Source organism: Hibiscus syriacus, unplaced genomic scaffold, assembly GCF_006381635.1.
Source record: "Hibiscus syriacus cultivar Baekdansim isolate YM2019G1 unplaced genomic scaffold, ASM638163v2 tig00116971_pilon, whole genome shotgun sequence".
NCBI lineage: Eukaryota > Viridiplantae > Streptophyta > Magnoliopsida > Malvales > Malvaceae > Hibiscus > Hibiscus syriacus.
In genome coordinates this window covers 5,263,302-5,283,066 of record NW_024063495.1, presented here as the reverse complement: position 1 = coordinate 5,283,066, position 19,765 = coordinate 5,263,302, and the positions used below count along the sequence as shown (strand labels likewise).

Genomic DNA, 19,765 nt, shown 5'->3' with positions numbered 1-19,765 from the left:
AAAAATAATTTTTTCTGATGAATTAAAGAATTTTGATATAGAAAAAATCGATTTCATTTATTCTTAAGGATTTTTATAGAGAAGTCATCTCTTTTTTAAGGTGTGGTTAGAAAGAGTGAGAAATGAAGAAAATGAAAAAAAAATGCTAAAATGAAAAAATGGAGGCCTTTTATAGTAATGTATTTTCGGACCTTAGAGCTCACGTCCCTCGGAGATCGGCCTACACTTTTCCGCACACTTTTTTGTTGGATTGTGGCCTTAACCTCAAGTTTTTAATATAATTATTTATTATGTATCTATTACTAAAATAGATAATAATACAGATAAATTATTCATGTTATTGAGTTAACATCAAGACAATGTCAAGTGTGGAGCTTTTTTCTCTTCTTTTTGACAAATTCAATGTGGAGTTGGATAAATTTAATTGGGATTATTTTCGATTTGTATTACCTGTGATTCGGTTTAATTAGGGATGAGTTAATATCGATTTATTTAAATAGTATCAATTTTGGTAGATGAGTTTAGAGTGAACGTTGCACACCGAAACATATAAGTAATATGACATACTGATGTATATTACTAATTAATTTGTCCTTATTAAATAAATATTAAAACTCATAATGACCTATAGACAATTAGTCTTTTATTCAAATTTAGTTTTAATTCTAAGAATATAATTAAATCATGATTTTTTATTTAAAATTTTATTTGTTTAAGATTCAAACACTTAATTTAAATGAATTTGCAAATTCATCACCAAGAACAATATCAGAAATCAACCGTTGGTGACCATTGTTCATCTCTGGAAAATCATTTTTGTTGTCGGAAAACCTCCCAAGTAGATCGGAACATACCAACAATAATGGAACATGTGGTATCCATCCTTGCTCTGGAAGTCGATTTTGACCGAACTCCGAAGTATTAATCTCCACAAGTATGAAAGCCTTGAATTGTTTTACAGACCAGTGCCGATTGCTGCAAATGGCGGTGGATTGATGGGGTGCCTGGAAACGGGGATGAGCATTTCCGGGGATTTACATATGAAGCTCGGCTTACTGCAGTTCCTTAAATCTATACATGTTCTTACATTGTTCACTACTTTGAATCATTGTTGTATTTCGTTTGAATCGCTGTGAATGACGGTAGATTGATGGGGTGCTTAGAAATGTGAACGAGCTTTTCTGGGGATTTACTTGTTAATTAAGATGAAATTTACATTTCTTCTATTACTATTTTCAATGCTTGATTGAGACATTCGAATGCTTTTCCTCTGAAATTAATGGAAGAAACAAGTCTTTCATAATTGTGGAGATAAATACTTCGGACAGAATCAACTTTCAGAGCAAGGACAGAACCACATGTTCCATTATTGCCGGTATGTTCCGATCTACTTGGGAGGTTTTCCGAATGAAAATGGTTTTTGGGCGATGAGCAATGGTCGCCGGCGGTTGATTTCTGATATTGTTGTTGGTGATGAATTTGCAAATTTATTTAAGTATTTGAATCTTAAACAAATAAAATTCTAAATTAATCATATTTTTTAATAAAAAATCATGATTTAATTATATACTTATTACAATTAAAACTAAATTTTAATAAAGGGTATGGTCGATAGGTCATTAGAATTTTTAACATTTATTTAATAAGGACAAATTGATTAGTAGTGTACATCGGTACATCACATTAGTGGTGTGTTTCGGTGTGAAAAGTTCGTTCTAGAATTTCCACAGTTTTGGTTTAGTTCAATTTATTTCGAATTTCGAATCAAGTTTGAACCATCATATTTGGGTCTATATCGATCTTAGATCAGATAAATTAGTTCAAATGATCGAGTTTGAATCAAATTTATCATGTATAATTTGTTTTATAAAACAATACTTATCTTTTATTTGTGCAATACCAATACTTCAACCATTAAAATAAAATAGATATATTATATCATTTGTAATTTATTTAAGCTATTTATCCTCCACACGAACCAGTTGATCTTAGTGGTTAAGGGAAACGTTGTTCTCCTTAGAGGTTAATAGGTTCAAGCACCGACAGGAGTATGAGCGTTCATAGTTAATTGGTTGAAAGTTTTTAAACATATATCACTTTGTATTTACCCCAGATGTATTTAAAAAAGCTATTTATCCCTCGTGTTAATATACTAGTTTAGTTCATACTATTATGTATGCACTAATCAATCCAACGTAAAAAAATGTATATATAGTACATATACATTTATATATATTACATACTATTCCTACAATTTGTATCAAAATTGAAAGAATTATGATGAAAAACATGCAGAGTCCAACATGCATCATGGTAATTCACGAGACAATCTTGTTTTTAATGGTGATTAATGGGTGTTAATCTGAGGTTTTGACCGGCTGTTGCTGCTCATTTGCCGACTGCTGCAAACAGGATTCGAGATCGATGGTTGTGTAAATTGTCCATTAGGTCTCGTTATGCATTGTGGAAATTCATGATGCAATCCAGTTCATTATGTTGATTAAATGGGGCTAATCTGAGGTATGACCTGGTGCTGCTGCTGTCATTCGATGCCGGGATCTGGTGAAGGAACCTGTAACGAATGTTGAACGGTTTTCTTGGATTAACCCAGTACTGTGAACCCGATTCAAGGTCGATGATCTAGTAGGTTGTCCATTTGATGCCCCTACCAACATTGAATAAATTGTTCAATTCATTATCCTCCACATATTATATATGACCTGAACTATATATATACACACACACACCATGATTGGAAATGAAAGTGATAGCTATATATCTAACCTGGACTTTTCTTGGCATTCACGTTAGTGTTTTTCTTTGTGCTTACAACTTTCTTCTCTGGAGTCTTGGTGGAAATTTGTCTCTTCGGTTGTGTACGAATTTGGATCGATCTCCTTTCCGGAATCTCGCTGTAGAATGACCTGACATCCGAATAAACAGACTTGGTATCTGAACCACGAGATTTGGCATCAGAACCAACAGACGTTCTATCAGTTGCTCCTGTCAATGGATCATCTATTATAGAAACATTGTCATCTCTGCAAGTCAAGGTCAATTGGCTCATTAACTCGTCGTTTTTATCCTTCGTGTTCATAACAGTTCGGTCTTTCTCAGCGAGTCGATAAGCAAACATTTGGAATGGGATTTGTGCAACTGAAAGTGGACTGAAAGTCCTATTTGCAGTGATTTTTTTTGCAAACCATGACTCTATCTCACAATAATCTGCAATAGGACATTGCATTTCGGGATTTTCATGGTCAGGGTTCATCACAAGGAACTTCTTGATGTAGCGCAAAATCCGACAAATTGATGAGAAACTCGGACGCTGATTAGGATCCGTTTGCCAACACTTTTTTGTTAAGTTGACAAGATATTTTGGCGCTGTACAGGGAAAAAGAGGCCTCTCCCCTGCAATGATACTTATACTCATCTTCTCTTCATGTCCTTCGAATGGCGGTTTCCCAGCCAAGAGCTCAAAGCAAAGCATCCCGAAACTGTACACATCTGCCTTCTCTGAGTACTTCAAAACGGAGGAGCCATTGCACGTTTGCTCTTGTTCTAGCATAACTTCCGGAGCATACCAAATGGTAGGGTTGGGCCCATACCTCCTTGGCGATGCGTTCGGGGATGAATGAGGCTTGACATCGGATAAACCGTAACCCAAGATCTTCAAATGGACACAACCTTCGGTATTGTTCCTAGCTTTTAGAAAGATGTTAGTAGGGTTCAACTCTCCATGATAAATCTTCTTTGAATGCAGATATTCCATTCCTCTTGCAATCTGAAACATAAGATCAACCAAAACATAAAGAGGGAACAAGATCCGCCTTCTCGAACCATAATTCTCCTTCAAATAACAAACGAGATCCTTGTTCACTGGCTCGAGAACAAGCATCACTTCTTTCTTTTCTTCATCGTAAAATCCGCATAGGTATTGCAGTATATTCGGATGAGTAAGTGAAAGCAATGTAGTGATTTCGGAACATGACGTTTCGACATCCCCAAAGAAGTTTCTCAACACAAAGTTATCTCCCAACCACTGGATTTCCTTATACTGTCCCCCAAATCTTCGCCTTACTTGGTAATCCCCTCCGTACAAAAGTGAACCAGGGAAAAGTTTACCATTATAAGCCTCTGATCCGATAATTTTCCGGATTAACAAGCCAGCTTGCTGCTCTTGGTTTTTCGTTACCGAATCCGAACACTTCTTTTCCCTCAGAGCTTCGACAAGGTTCCATCGATCCTCCCTCTACGCACTCTAAAACCGACTACAAATCTCTCGAGGGATCAAGTACTGCTTTCCGAACCGGAACTGAAAAAGTTTAGGATCAATCCATTCGGCGTCATACTTCCTTGAAAGTGTGACTCTCCTCCTTTGTATCTCATCCTCTTTGAGCCCTGCAATCTCGCCAGCCATCTCGATGGCTTCAATGACTGCCGGGAAATGACAAAGTAAATTGTGGATGTGATTATCGACGGAGTCCTTGTTTTGATGGAGATTGATTGCCTTAACCCACCAGTCTCTCTTGTCCATACATTGTCTCACATACGATTCCCCTTCTTTAAAGATCCTTTGAAGCTCTCGCAAAGGGCTCTCGAGGGAACTCCATTTCGAGTTCTTTTCTTCGAGTTTCAGGCTCAGCTTGATCTCTTCGGCGATTACGTCGAAAGCCAGACCGAAGACATCTAACAACAGATGACACTGTCGTCGATTAATTTGAAGCTCGTCTTGTAAGCCAATGAGAGCTCTTAAACTTCCCAAAACTTCACCGATTTGTCTGAATTCCTCCATTGCTATAAAACAAAAATGGTGCTGTCCGAGTTCTGGAGATAGAAACACCGGAATCAAACAGCCCCAAGTCTCTTCTGATCTGCAAACATCATTTTATAAACAAATTTGTCGGATTGTTGTCATTGAGAACATTAACCAAACACATAAGCTTCATGCAAAATACAAACCTGTCGGTGGTAAATTCCAATATCCAACGCCAATCTAATTCAGACGACCACAATAGCAATGATTCTGTGTGGATTCCTTACAATCAAACGCTTGGATTTTATCTATGGAAAATAACCATCTTTATTTCCTATAAAAAGAACATAAAACAAACAATTAACAATGACAATGAAACCCAATAAAAAGAAAACGGGAAAAGAAACCCAGAATCCAGAGTTCTTTTCTTCTTCTTTTTTCTTTTCTGAATTTGATTTCTTTGGAGTTTCAGAAAACAAAATTTTCAGGTTAAAACAGAAACCATCAAAGCAAAACAAGTAAATCTCTCCGAAAAGAAAATATATATTTTTTATAACGAAAAATTAAAAACCGGACATCAAAAGACATCACAACAACAAAATGTAGCTTTAAAGCTCTTTTTTAGGATAACTGAAACACGTCCCTGATTTATTTGCAATCTTTGTATACACGTGTTCCCGCTATATTCTATATCTTTTTCCTTGTTTATAATACTGTTACAGTTACAACACTATGACGGATGTGTTGCCAGGAAAATAACTTTGAAAGTTAGTTAATATTCGGATTACTGCCACCTTCCTCTCGTTAAATTTCGCGGTGTGGTGGTTTGGTTATTCATCCTTTATCTCTTAATCAAGAAGTCGGAAATATAGAAAACAAAAAGCGAAACAAGACGCCTATATCATTAGATGATCTCAAGTTTCAATTCACGGCAACATGGAATCCAACACAAGTGTTATATCACTGTCACTAACACCATGGAAATTAGTCTAAATATTTGTAAACAATGCCTAATAATGCCCGAAAATATTGTTCTATAGGTTAAACATAGGTGTACATTTCATTTCAGTTCATGGCATCATAATCATCCAACTTCTCATTGTATTCCAACACCTTCCTACGTATCTTGGATGTGTCTACCCACGTAATGAAGTCTTCCATGTTCCTTGTTACAAGGAATGCCGGGTCCGTAACTGTATCTGGACCGACTCGAATATGTCCCTGCTCGATATATGTGACTGCTTCTTTTAAGTGCTCTGCAAACTTTAGGTGCACCAAAACAGTTGAGAGCCTACGCCTGCAAGCAGAGAATATAAATGGAGTAACCATATGAAAGAAGCAAGGCACATGAAGGAATTTCTGATACAACAGACGACATGCTTTCATATGAGCATCGTTGGACTAATTTGCCTACCTACAAAAAGATGATACCGATAACCGATCACATAGAGCCAAGCTTTTCCTGGTTGGGATTACGCCCATATTGTATCTGCCAATGATAAGGAAACCACATATGAATCAAGTCTTTTGTTTAAGATATGAAAGATCGAGCCAACAATTCCGAAATCTCAAATCCTGATCTTCGACTAAGTTCATTTTCTAAAGCATGCAGCAAACTGAAAACAAATGCAAACACTACATGTTCTTCTAGATGTTAACAACATGAAATACTCATTATAATGTAAAATTAGAATGAAGCAAATCATATTCCAATCAAGAAATACCCACAGTTTCTCCAACAGCAAATCGGTCATCTCGATTCGAAAAGGGTCTCGGGGATCCATCTGCTTCAATATATTCACCAACTTCTGCACCATCCGGCACAAACTTGAATATCTGTTATCAATTTTAGCCCACCATAGTTAACAGATATATATATATATATACACCCAAAATCATCAATGAACTCAATTGAAAAATTAAGTGTCGAGAAATTATTGACTTCTTATAATCGTCACGACCAGTGACATGATAACGGTGCATTATGAGATTCTCTCGGTGGCCACCTTCTCTTTTCCATTCCAAGAAATTAACTTTCTTCAACAGCTTTTTCTCGTGGAACTTTAGCTTCCTCATCCTTCTTTACTAAGATCGCTAATGGGAGAAAAAAGAAAGCAAGAGAAAAACAGATCTGCTAAAGAGTTAGGCGTGCTCTTTTGACGACTTAGGGATAAGAAAATAGGAAGAAAACGGCACAAAACTCTTTATCTCATTCCTTAACCCTAACACATAAAAGCTTATCTATTAATCGGCCCAATCTATAGTCCAACTCTAATATTTATTTATTTCCATTAGAATTTCTGTAATTGTTTACTTGCTTTTAATCAAAAATATATTATTTTTATATTTTTTAAATAATTTATTTAAAAATATATATAAAATAAATTTTAAAATTTTAAAATATTAAATTTTAATATAAAAGTTAACTTTTATAGTAATTTAGAGTTATACAAGATTTTAAATTAATAATAAAATTAATTTGTAACCTTAAAATAAATAATATAATTAAATATAAATTAATACATGGTAGATTTTGGTGAAAGGGACAAAGAGAAAGGTGTTGAACATGAACAGATGATTTTATTCGAAGGTTATGTGTTTCTCACCATTCTTTTGTTTACTTGTATGGACAAGTTATTGTTTCACGTGGCGACCATATAATTGTCTTGTATTCATGTTTTCTTATCAAAATTAAGTTATTTTTTTTGTTCTTATCAAAATTAAGTTTTTTTTGGACAAATAAAGGTAAAGACTAGCACTTAATTCTCTACTTCCAAAATACAAACAGCAGACTCCTCTTGTAGTAAAGTAATTACTTCCAGAGGTGGACTGTAGAAGATCCTATGAGCATCGCCTCTTTTTGCAACTATCCTTGCCATTTTATCGGCTACCTTATTCGCATCCCTATTTATATGTCTCAAAGTAACATTTCATTCTCGGCTTAATAAATCATAAACTCTGTCCAAAAGAATTAAAAACGAACCTCTCTTAGCTTTTCCCTGTAGTATCATAGAAATGAATCATAGAAAAGGGCATGAAGAGGAGATTAAGAGTTTTAGGAATGAACTAGTGGATAATGGGTATGAATATACTTTAAAACAAATTATATAACTTTTTAGCATAAAAAGTATGTATTGCCTAGGAAAGATGTGCGTCTTCGCTTTACTTCTAGGTTCCAGAAACCCTTTGTGTCTCAATGTGTATAGTGCCTTTTAAAACTAAGAGTATGTATTACCTAGAAAAGATGTGTGCCTTCGCTTTACGTTTAGGTTCCAGAAACCCTTTGTGTCTCGATGTGTATAGTGCCTTTTAAAACTAAGGGTGACCCGTCTTAGATGGATGTCACTGCATTTCAAAGGAAAAGCTTTAGTCATAAAAAATCTAGAGATATCTCATAAAATTTTCCCTTATTCAAAATTTTAAATATATTAATGCCCTCCAAACTTCGTAAATAAACTAGCGCTTTAAATGAGACTATTTAAGTTAAATTTGTAATAACTTTATAAGGAAGAAAATACCCATAGTTTATTTTTAAAATTATTATATCTTCGGATATGATCTCTAAAAATTTCTACGTCTACCAGAGCCTTCAATCAGTGTACATCCATTAAACACATATTTCTAGTCAGTTATAGTGCATAGGCACCTCTGACAGGTCTACGTGATATACCATGATAAAATCTAAAGTCTAACCACCAGATTTTTCTAGTATGATCAACCTACAAAAAATATCATAATCCTACGACTAACAAGCACTAAAAGTCATTATAAATACCCTCAATCAAAACTGGAAAGGAGGATGGATCACCCATAATCGATCGACCCATTTTATTTTTCCTCGTGACAATTCATTTCCTCCTATTTTCAAACACCAACTAGCGGTTGTAGCTCTTCACCTAAATTAGAAGGGATAAATCGTTAACGATTGTCGAACCAAATTTGTTCTCATTAATAATCGGTGCGCGAGTATAGACTAAATTCTTGATCGATAAAATGGGTCAAGATCTTCCCTAAAAATTAAAACAATTATTTTCATCCCTGAGCCTTCTCCTAAAAACGCACCCCAAACATGGTCATTCCAGAGTGACAACTGCCGATCTAACCTGTAGAACTTGTGTGTACGATTGAGTTTCCAACAAAGAACGAAGGGAATAACCACACGTGCCCTACTTACCCAGGGAGTTTTGACCTAACTGACCCATTTTTTTTTAAATTCTCCTGTTATAACACCCGTTGACCAATATTTCCCAAAGTAGCACCCTTTCGGCTGAGGTGGCACAAAGACGCGTCCCCGGGGATGCGCTTTACCTGGGTTTATGTTGAGTCGGATGCCACGTGTGAAAGACGCATCCCCGAGGATGCGCTTTCATGGGATTATGATGAATCGACTGCCACATGGGGAAGGCGCATCCCCAGGGACGTGGCTGCCACGTGGGGAAGACGCATCCCCGAGGATGTGGCTGCCACGTGGGGAAGACGCATCCCCGGGGACGCGCATTCCATTAAATGCCATAAATGCCCCCATCCATTTTCCCCCAACTACCCCTCTTCCTCCCTTATATAAACCCCCCTCAATCCCCCTCATTCTTCACACCAAAACATCTCTTCATCTCTTATATAACTCAAATTCTCCTTTCATTTGAGTTTTAAATTTCTTATTATTGGTAAGAAATTTTTGTTTAAGTTATTATTATTTTAAATAGTTGTTATATTTTTTATTATAATATTTATATAAATATTATTTTTTTATTAAAATAATATTTATATAATTATTATTTATTTTAATTATTTTTTTGTTCTAATTATATTTTTTTTGTCTGCAGTTATAATGGAAAGTGAAATGCTGTTGCGATTGGATGCAAACCATATCTCCAGACATTTTAGTGATATGGTAATATATTTTTATAATTAATGTTAATATTTATTATTATTTTTAATTTAGATTTATAATGAGTTTATATTAATTATAAATTTTTATAATGCATATTATTTAGGAAACTGATCGTATTTTAGAGACTTTTATTAAAAATCCACGTATACCGACACCGCAACGTATTTTGCCATATTTTTCTTCTATTGGATTCGGTATATTACAACAATTATTGGCGGTTGCAAACTCGAACCTGTCCTAATTTCTGTATTGATTGAGAGGTGGAGGCCCGAGACACACACATTTCATCTTCCATGTGGAGAGACTACAATTACATTGGAGGATGTCTCTATGCATCTGGGGCTTCCCGTCGACGGAAACATTATGTGTGGTATGGCGGATAGTGATTGGCAGTCAATGTGCATAGAGTATCTTGGAGCTGCTCCGCCAGAGTTTAATGGAGGTAGAATAGCTTTATCTTGTTTGAAAGCTAATTTTGAAGTTTTGAATGAAAATGCTTCAGAGGATCAAGCAAAGGCATGTGCTCGGGCTTATATTCTACGAATAATTGGAGGAATATTGATGCCCGACAAATCTCACAATCAGGTACATTGTATGTGGTTGCGGCATCTGATTGATTTTGATGAAGTTGGAAGATATAGTTGGGGCGCTGCAGTTTTGGCATTTATCTTTAGAGAAATGTGTCGTACGACGAATTATAAGAAAACTGCTATCGGTGGATGTCTCATGCTTCTGCAATCATGGGTGTGGTTCCGCATGCCTTTCATATGCTCGATCGTCAATGAACCATACGTATTCCCCTTATTATTGAGGTAATTTTCGAACTAAATTTTGATTTAAATATTTTTAATTAAATAGGATGATGTTTAGTTTAAATTATATTTCATAGGTGGTCAATGAAAAGAAAGAACCATAGAAGTATACCTACTGGGTTAGAGGAAATTCGTTTACTTATTGATACAAAAGCTGGGTTTGAGGTATGTTTTTAAATCTGTTTAAATATGAATATTTTAATTTAAAATGCTAGATATAATTAGAATATTATATTTATTTGAATTGTATATTTATATTTCAGTTTCAGTGGATACCTTATGCAAGCGATGAAGTAAAGGCTTGCATCCCACCCCACCTTAGTGGGTCATTAGAGGTTTTGATGTCAATTGTACCTCTTATATGTTATGCTATCATTGAGTGACATCCAGTTAATCGCGTGCTCCGTCAGTTTGGTTGTACGCAATATATTCCTAGAGCACCTAGGAATTTAGACGACATGCATAACATCGATAGACAAGGCAAGAAAGAGGTTAACTGGGTGGTGAGACACATAGATTGGATTGCGCTTTGGGAGAACTATTATACACAGTTGGCCACTCGACAATTTTACGCTGAAACTGGTCATATGATTACGGATAACTATATGGACTGATTTAATGAAAATGGAAAGTCGTTTCTACTTTTGGCTGAAGCACGAGGGGATAACATTCCTAGGCGTAAAGAGAGACGTCCACCGTCTCAATATCATCGTCCCCTGACTCGTGGACGGAGAGAAGGCGCTACCGGTTCTGCATCAGTCCCACCACAACATCCCTATCCACCGATGATGATGCCCAGCCCTCCAGTTCAGATGTCATCTCCTCAGGGGTATATGACAAGCCCACCAGTTTATATGCCATCTCCGCAGGGTTACATTCCTAGCCCTCAGGGTTATATTCCTAGCCCGCCAGGTTATATGCCTAGCCCGCAGGGTTTTATGACACCATATGGAGGTGCATATACGGCTATGTTTAATGATCCAACATATGGTTCATATGCTTCTTATTTGGTTGGTGGTCCTTCTCCACAGACACCTCAATCTCCATCTAGATCACAGACATCGATGCCAATATTTTCACACTTTTCTCAATTTTCTATGAGCGGTGGGTTTGTTAATAGCACTCGTCCAGGGTCTTTATTTTATACAGGCCCTTCAGCATCATCTACAACACCAGCCGAAGAAAATACCATTGATGACGATGATGATAGTGAAGATGAGGATACTGAAGAACAAGTTCCACGAAGAAATTCTTAGCGAAATAGACAACAACCGCCATGTGGAACTCATTCGAGAAGACGACATCGGTGATCCAGCTATATTTTAATGTTATTTTTTTTTCAAATTTAACATTAAATGTTTTTAATATACAAATTATAGTATTCGAAATTTAACATTAAATTAAACTTAATATTCCAATTGTATTCAAAATCAAAAGTTATATTCCAATTATAGTTCACAGTACTTAAATTGAAATTAAATTTATCCATACATATGATTTTATTCTTAATATATACATTAAAGCATATACATTAAAACCAACTTATCACTTCATATTTATTCGTAAAAACATATCGATGCTCATTCCATACAATTTCATGCTCGCAACCAACTTATCACTTCATATTTATTCAATTTATCCATAACATTTTATCCAATATAATAAAAAAACCAACTGATCACTTCACATTTATTCAATTTATCCATAACATTTTATCCAATTTATTCATAATATTTTATCCAATTTATTCAAACATCACATAACATTTTAATTTAAGTTATGAACATCCGGGGGACATGAGTGTCATAATAGGGCAATGATAAAATATTCTATGACAAAATAATGGAAGGCGCCCCCCAGGAATACGCTTTCACCACTTTGCCAAGTCCCATTAGAAATAATAGGGCGCACTTTTACCACTTTGCCAAGTCCCCTTAGAAATAATAGGTACTGACATAAATAGTTCTTCAGGGGGACATGAGTGACATAATAGGGCAGTGATAACATATTCTATGATAAAATAATGGAAGGCGCATCCCCGGGAACGCGCCTTCACCACTTTGCCAAGTCCCCTCAGAAATAATAGGTACTGACATGAATAGTTCTCTGAGGGACATGAGTGACATAATAGGGTAATGATAACATATTCTATGACAAAATAATAGAATGCGTGCCCCCGGGAACGCACTTTCACCACTTTGCCAAGTCCCCTCAGAAATAATAGGTACTGACATGAATAGTTCTTCGGGGGGACATGAGTGACATAATAGGGCAATGATAACATATTCTCTGACAAAATAATGGAAGGCGCGCCCTCGGGAACGCGCTTTCACCACTTTGTCAAGTCCTCTCAGAAATAATAGGTACTGACATGAATAGTTCTACGAGGGACATGAGTGGCATAATAGGGCAATGATAACATATTCTCTTACAAAATAATGGAAGGCGCGCCCCTGAGAACATGCCTTCACATGAATAGTACCCTGGTTATAGACACTATTATATGCAACGTATTATGGACTTTCAAAACAAACTTCAGTTCACAAGCTTTCAAATTCTCGAACTCTAAATTTCTCAAAAATATTAATCCTCTATTATCTGAAAATAAGTCATCTTTCTGCTGTTGTTTTATATGATGGAGAAAGTAAGGAAGCTGAAGAGGGGGTTGTTTTTGAGTCATATCATTATATCCCCTTAACCTTGAAGAGAAACGTCACTCTTGAGGAGTTAATCACAAAAATTTCGTTAAAGATTCATGTAGCTAGCCGGAGAAGACTATCTTCACTTCAGTATATATTTTCTACTGAACTTTTTCCACTCACGTATACATCATTTCAGCTTTCTAACGATGATGATGTTTCTATGATGGTTGACGCTCATATGGGGAGTTCACAATCTCTTATTGAAATATATGCCACTTTTATTGAGGTTCATGCTTCTCGTGATCTCTCATATTCCTCTCACTTTGGCATTTCATATCATGTTGATCAAGTTGATAACCCGACACAACTGATCTGTAATGATTTCACATCATTAATGACGGATCCAACGCCAGATGCTATGACATCAAGTTCAATAGGAAGACATTCATCAACAACTGCTTATGATCTCAACCGACGTGGCTTCACCAATAATCCATATGACAATATCTCTTCTACTTTAAGGGGCAAACATTTATCTGTTAATGTTTTCGATTTACATATGGAAATGTCATCGAGACAGCAGTCTATTCACATCACACGTGATACAATGGCCTCAAGTTCAAGGGGAGGACACGCAAGCGGGAACTTATTTGACCTCAACATTGGATTATCGGAGGAACCCTCATCTCCACCAGAAGAACCTCTTCGGGAGCCAGGTGCAGATGGTACTGAAACGGGATTATTCATTGAACTTGACTCACCACAGTTTAACGTACATTCTGATGGTGATGAGGATGTCGTTCTGATAAATACAACATCATTCGAACTTCTTGCACATATGTATGGGGCTGATTATGATGCAATGTACCAGCCATAATTTCCGGATCTCCCTGATGTTGGCAACTATGAACTTCAGTCATCAATCAATGATGGTGATTTACGTATTGGAATGGGGGTTCACATTGAAGGAGGAAGTAATGATGGCAATAAAGAGTTACAATATTCGTAACTCAGTTCAGTCCCGAGTTGATCGATCTACCACGGAGAAATATGTCTACTACTGCGTTCAACGTGACAACGGATGGTCCGTGTATCAAAAAGGAAGAGGAATAACAACTTATGGGAACTAACCAGATACAACGATCCTCAGACGTGTTGTGCAAGAGGTATAAACCAGGATCATCCCAACTTAGACTCCAACATTATTTGCCAAGCAATCATGCCCATTGTGAAGCAAAGCTCTCATATAGATGTTGCAGTGTTGATTTCTGCTATACAGTCACAATATGGGTACATCGTCTCCTACAAAAAATCTTAGTTGGCAAAACAGAATGCCATTTGCAAACTTTATGGCGAATAGATTCCTCTTATAACGAGCTGCCCAGTTGGTTTCATGTTGTGAAAAGACTCAATCCCGGGACAATTGTTGAGTTCGAAACTCAACATCATTACGTGAATGATCGAGTGGTTCGCGATCGCTGCCAATTCTACCGTGTCTTTTGGACATACTCTCAGTGTATTAATGCAGTCAAGTACTGTAAACCAGTTGTCCAAATTGATGGTACTTTCTTGTATGGGAAATACAAGCAAGTGTTATTATTGGTTGTGGTCCAAGATGAAAACCACAATATTCTTCCTGTTGTATTTGCCCTCGTTCAAGGAGAAGACACTGAGTCCTGAGCTTTTTTCCTTAAAAATTTACGTTTTCATATTATCACCAAGGAACGAGTATGCATTATTTCAGACCGAGGAGCCGTGATAAAAGTAGCAATGGAGTCTTTGGGTATAATGTATAGACCTCCACATGTTCAACATCGTTATTGTGTCTGTCATATTGCTGCAAACTATTACGGAAAATACAATAAGAACGATGAACGTCAGTTAGTCGTGCGGATGGGTATGTTACTTTTTCCCAATTTTTCTATCATTTTCGTATTACTTATTTATACTTCATATTAACTATTACATATTCCTAATGGCTTAGGTTACGAACTCTTACCTCAAAGGTTTGAGTCTATGCTACAAGAGTTGTTTGCCAAAAATAAGAATGGGTGCGAGTACATTATGACATTAATAAAAAAATGTGGACAAATGCGTATGACGGGGGGTATCGCTATGGTCATATGACAACCAACTTGGTTGAAGCAATAAATTCAACCTTAAAGGGGGTGCGTTATTTACCAGTCACGACGTTGGTCAAAACGACTTATTTTCGTTTGGGTCAACTCTTTGCAAAGCTCGGTGGACAAGCTCTTACTTGGATGCAAGTCATATTTACCACCCAAGACTAGTAGCTGATTTACAGAAAAAAGTGGTTGCATCGAATGGGATGTTGGTTACAAATTTTTCTCGCACCCGTGAATTGTTTCGTGTAACCGAAATGCCATGTCTGCTGCAAGGGATTGAAGCTAACTCTTTAAGAGTTAATTTGCAAGAGAGATGGTGCGATTGTGATTTCTTTCAAGCACTCAAATATCCATGCTCCCATGTAATTGCAGCTTGCTCACTTTCGCATTTGGACTACAAAAATTATGTTGATTTCGTATACCAACTTTCACAAGTATTCAAGGTATATGAATTTTAGTTTCTGCCCATAGGTAACGAAAGAGACCCATATGAGATTCAAACTTGGCTTACAATTGTACCAGATCCGTTGCTATTGAGGGACTCGGGTCGTCCAAAATCTACTAGAATACATTATGATATGGATATTCGGGAGAAGTCAATAGAACAAAAACGATGTGGCCATTGCAGAAACATCGGACACAATAGAAAAAAATGTCCAGCTGTGTTATCAGCACATGACCATTAACCCTTATGTAATTAATATTCTATTTAAATGAATGTTTTGTTTATAATATTTAAATGTAATTGCATTTTCTATAATTTCCCAATGTATGTATACCTAAATAAATTTTATTTTTAAAAAAAAATATTATTTAAAATTTATTTTATGATATTTGATTAATATTATATAAATTATTTATATTGTAATTTTATAAAATGATTAATTATATTTATTTAATATATTAATTAATATTATTTATTATAAAAAATTATTATTAATTTTAAAATATTATAATAATTTCACCTTCTAAGTAGAGACAAAAAATTAAAAGTTAAAAAAATGTATACGATCACACATTTAATGATCTGATTCGAGGATTAAATTTATTAAATTAAATTAAAATTAAGACTAAATTGATAAAAATATGTAAGTATTGAAGATTAAATGTGTAATTATTCTAATTTTATTAACTTATGGATCAATATTTTCATTAAATATTGATAACAAATGACTAGATTGATGGCATTTAAATAATTAAATGATAAAATTAATATATTGATAATCAAAATAAGAAAAATAATAGATATATAATCATACGTGCAATATTATAATTTTATACATTTTTCCTATAATTACAATAAAATAAAAGCTGCTTTTCATCTATTGTTCCATCCGATTAATGTTACGTGAAATGGGTGAATGTCAAAGTCCTTGAAACATATAACACTAAAACACACATTTAAAAAATATATTCAATAATTCTTAAATTATAACCGAAACACTTTACACAATATATTACTAATTTATAATAAAAATAAAAATAAAATCTTTATTATTAAAAAAATACCAGCGTAACATCCAACTCAGCAGAACCCAGGTAAAGCGCATCCCCGGAGATGCGCCTTTCACGCGTGGCATCCGACTCAGCATAAATCCAAGTAAAGCGCATCATCGGGGACGCATCTTTATGCCACCTCAGCCGAAAGGGTGTTACTTCGAGAAATATTGGTCAACGGATGTTATAACGGGAGAATTTAAAAAAAAACGTGTCAGTTAGGTCAAAACGCCCTTACCCATATTCCCCTTTTCTACGAGCATTGAAAGATCGGATGTGACATTGCTAATTTCGAAGCCTATTGAGCTTGTTATTCAAGAGGCGACGAAAACTGTCATCATTGACGCCATTGACACCTTGGATAAGGGCAACATGAGAGGATCGGAAGAATGCACAGAAGAGCATCCTTGGAGTTACAAGGAGTCACACCTTGGATAACACCACCTTAAAGGGCTGCCAGGAAAAGCATGTGCAGCAACTACTACGGTGGCTATCTTAACACTTTTCGAGGATCGATGAGCCTCGCCTACAAACAAGAATATAGAAAAACTCTATCCTAGAATGTCATATAATATTTGAACAATCAATTTATCTTTTTGCCTAACATTAATTGTTATTATATTAATATGACGATTCACTATATTAATATGTTTGCCCACGATGTTGACACACCATTCCACATATAAATGAAAAGGTTACAAAGGAGAAATTTTGAGTTTTAAAAAGTTTGAAGGTAATATTTTTTTAAAATCGAGAGTAACAATGATTTTTTAATATAAAATATAAATAGATATTAAAAATTAAAAATCTAATAATAAAAATACTATTAAAATTAAAAAAAAAAGTTTATTAAAGAATACTTAAATAAAAACACTATAAAAGTTATAATAGGTTATAAAATGATATTTTGTAAAAAAATAAAAAAAATATTGAAATTATTAAAAAAATATTAAAAATTAGATTAGAAAGTATTTGCAATTATAAGAAATTTAAAAATTCATAAAAGAGATATCTAAAAAATCTTAAAATTTACTTATGTTCTTGTATTTTAGATTTCACAAGGCTTTATTGTGACATGTGTAATCCTTAAGTAGGGAGGGTAATCATACATAACTTTTTTTTTTGGAATTATTTATTTAAATATGACAACTATAATCATCGTGACAATAATAAAATCATAAATTTAAGTTTATAAAATAAGGGGTTCCAATAATATAAATCTGGTTACAAATATAAGTGTAACAAAATAGAGTTACAACTCAAATACACATAAGGTCAATGAATAATACATGACATATAATAATATCTAAGGCATACTTTGATAGCTCGATTAACTAAAATCTTGAACCCGTCAATATGCTCTTCGATCTCCACCTAAGAATCTACGAATGAAAATACATTTAAAACGCTGAGTTAACGAGCGTACTACCGTACAAATAACTCTACTATTAATATATGTACTCGTCATATGAGCATGCCAACAAGTATAGTCATAAAGCAATCATCAGTACATCATCAATCATAAACACAAACAGATATCATATAATCCAGGGTTATCATAGCATCACATAATTCATACTTCTATAATCTATGACATAAGTTCTTTTAATGAGCCCACATTCAACAGGAATATACATCCAATTCACTCACAATGTTCAGTCCTTCAAGTGAGAGAAGGGTCACACAAGTATCAAGGTTCTAGTGATAGTGAACTCCTAATTACTTTTAATGACGATCTTATAATAAATGAGGAGCGAGTCCTTGATTTTAGTTGTAGTTTTCATGTGTCCTAACCATAACTTATTTTCAACATACGAGACATTGATTTGCTAAAGTTTTAAGGACTAAGCCCACCTTTGTGGTTTATGTATGTTCCTTTTGTGTCTTTTGCTCAGGGTTCTTGCTCCCTCTCGTGTTTGTTTGGGCTCTTGGACTGATCTAAGCTCACTTTTCTTGTATTTTGAACTCTAGTGGAGCCCAACCTGTTAATAGGACTGCTACTGCTTTATCCAATTGTTTGAATGCTTCTTTTTGTGATAAAAAAAATACTAAAAAGGGTTGACATTGCCGGTCAGGTTGTGTCTAGTTTTGGTTCTGCCCAAAAACAGTTTATAGTTAAAATAATATTAAAACTAAATTATTTTCCATGAAATATTAGTTATTATTAACAAGGGTACATAAATAGTTTTTCGATTATATGTCATATTTTGTTAATTCTCCCAACTATTAAAAGTCATATTCGATAATAAGACGTTTTATTGAGTCACCCGATTATTAAAATTACAAAATAGTTATATGACTATTCATATATTCTAAACTCGTTCTTTTTCGTTAACATGTGAACTTAGATATGATAAAATCCGATCCCAAAACTATCTGAACTGTATTTTGTGGATCAACTCTTTATTTATATTATATCATCAAGTCAACGCTTTGAATATTTTGACATTAAACTAGTGCTTGAAAACTAAGGTGGTGCTAGTAGACCACAATTAGCTAAAATATTTTGAAAATTTATTAAGCTAGTGTTTGAATATTTTGATATTTATATTATATCGTTAAAATATGATTTTATCATATCACAATTAGTATGTTAACGTCTAACTCAGACGATCATTAATTTTTTAATAAAAAGAACAAATTTAGAACATATGAATATGAATAGTAAGGTGATCATTTTATAACTTTTAATAACAAAAGATTTCAATAAAATAATTTTTTATAATGAAAATATCATTTTATAAATTTTAATAGTAAATCAACTCAATAAAATAACATTATAAACGAATAACTATTTGTGTAGATTACTCTATTAAGAATTGATTATTTAATTCTAACAATTACCAAACAAACACACTATTTTAAAAATACTTTCGAGTGGTACAAGAAGACTTGCCTTCACATAAAAAAACATTGCATACAACACGTAGCCAAACACGTCGTCACCGTTACAACGACGGAGAAGTTTAATAGTAGTCTTTACTTTTACTAATAAATATTAATTAACAATAAATAATATAATAACACAAACAAAACTGGAA

The 19,765-nt window shown here is 34.5% G+C and overlaps 2 protein-coding genes across 2 annotated transcripts; both read right to left on the bottom strand.

The window, feature by feature from the left end:
* Positions 1 to 2,336: 2,336 nt before the first annotated feature.
* Positions 2,337 to 4,795, bottom strand: LOC120191768. The gene is given in 2 exon segments (XM_039194689.1): positions 2,337 to 2,665; positions 2,785 to 4,795. Coding segments are annotated over 2 exon segments (2,166 nt in total). The 3' UTR covers positions 2,337 to 2,510.
* Positions 4,796 to 5,745: 950 nt separating this feature from the next.
* LOC120191812 (U3 small nucleolar ribonucleoprotein protein IMP3-like) lies at positions 5,746 to 6,921 on the bottom strand. Its single transcript, XM_039194723.1, has 4 exons — positions 6,699 to 6,921; positions 6,485 to 6,592; positions 6,171 to 6,245; positions 5,746 to 6,053 (listed from the first exon to the last, which is right to left on the bottom strand). The coding sequence occupies exons 1-4, from the start codon at positions 6,830 to 6,832 to the stop codon at positions 5,822 to 5,824; spliced, it is 549 nt and encodes a 182-aa protein (XP_039050654.1). The 5' UTR covers positions 6,833 to 6,921; the 3' UTR covers positions 5,746 to 5,821.
* Between the last annotated feature and the right edge of the window lie 12,844 nt (positions 6,922 to 19,765).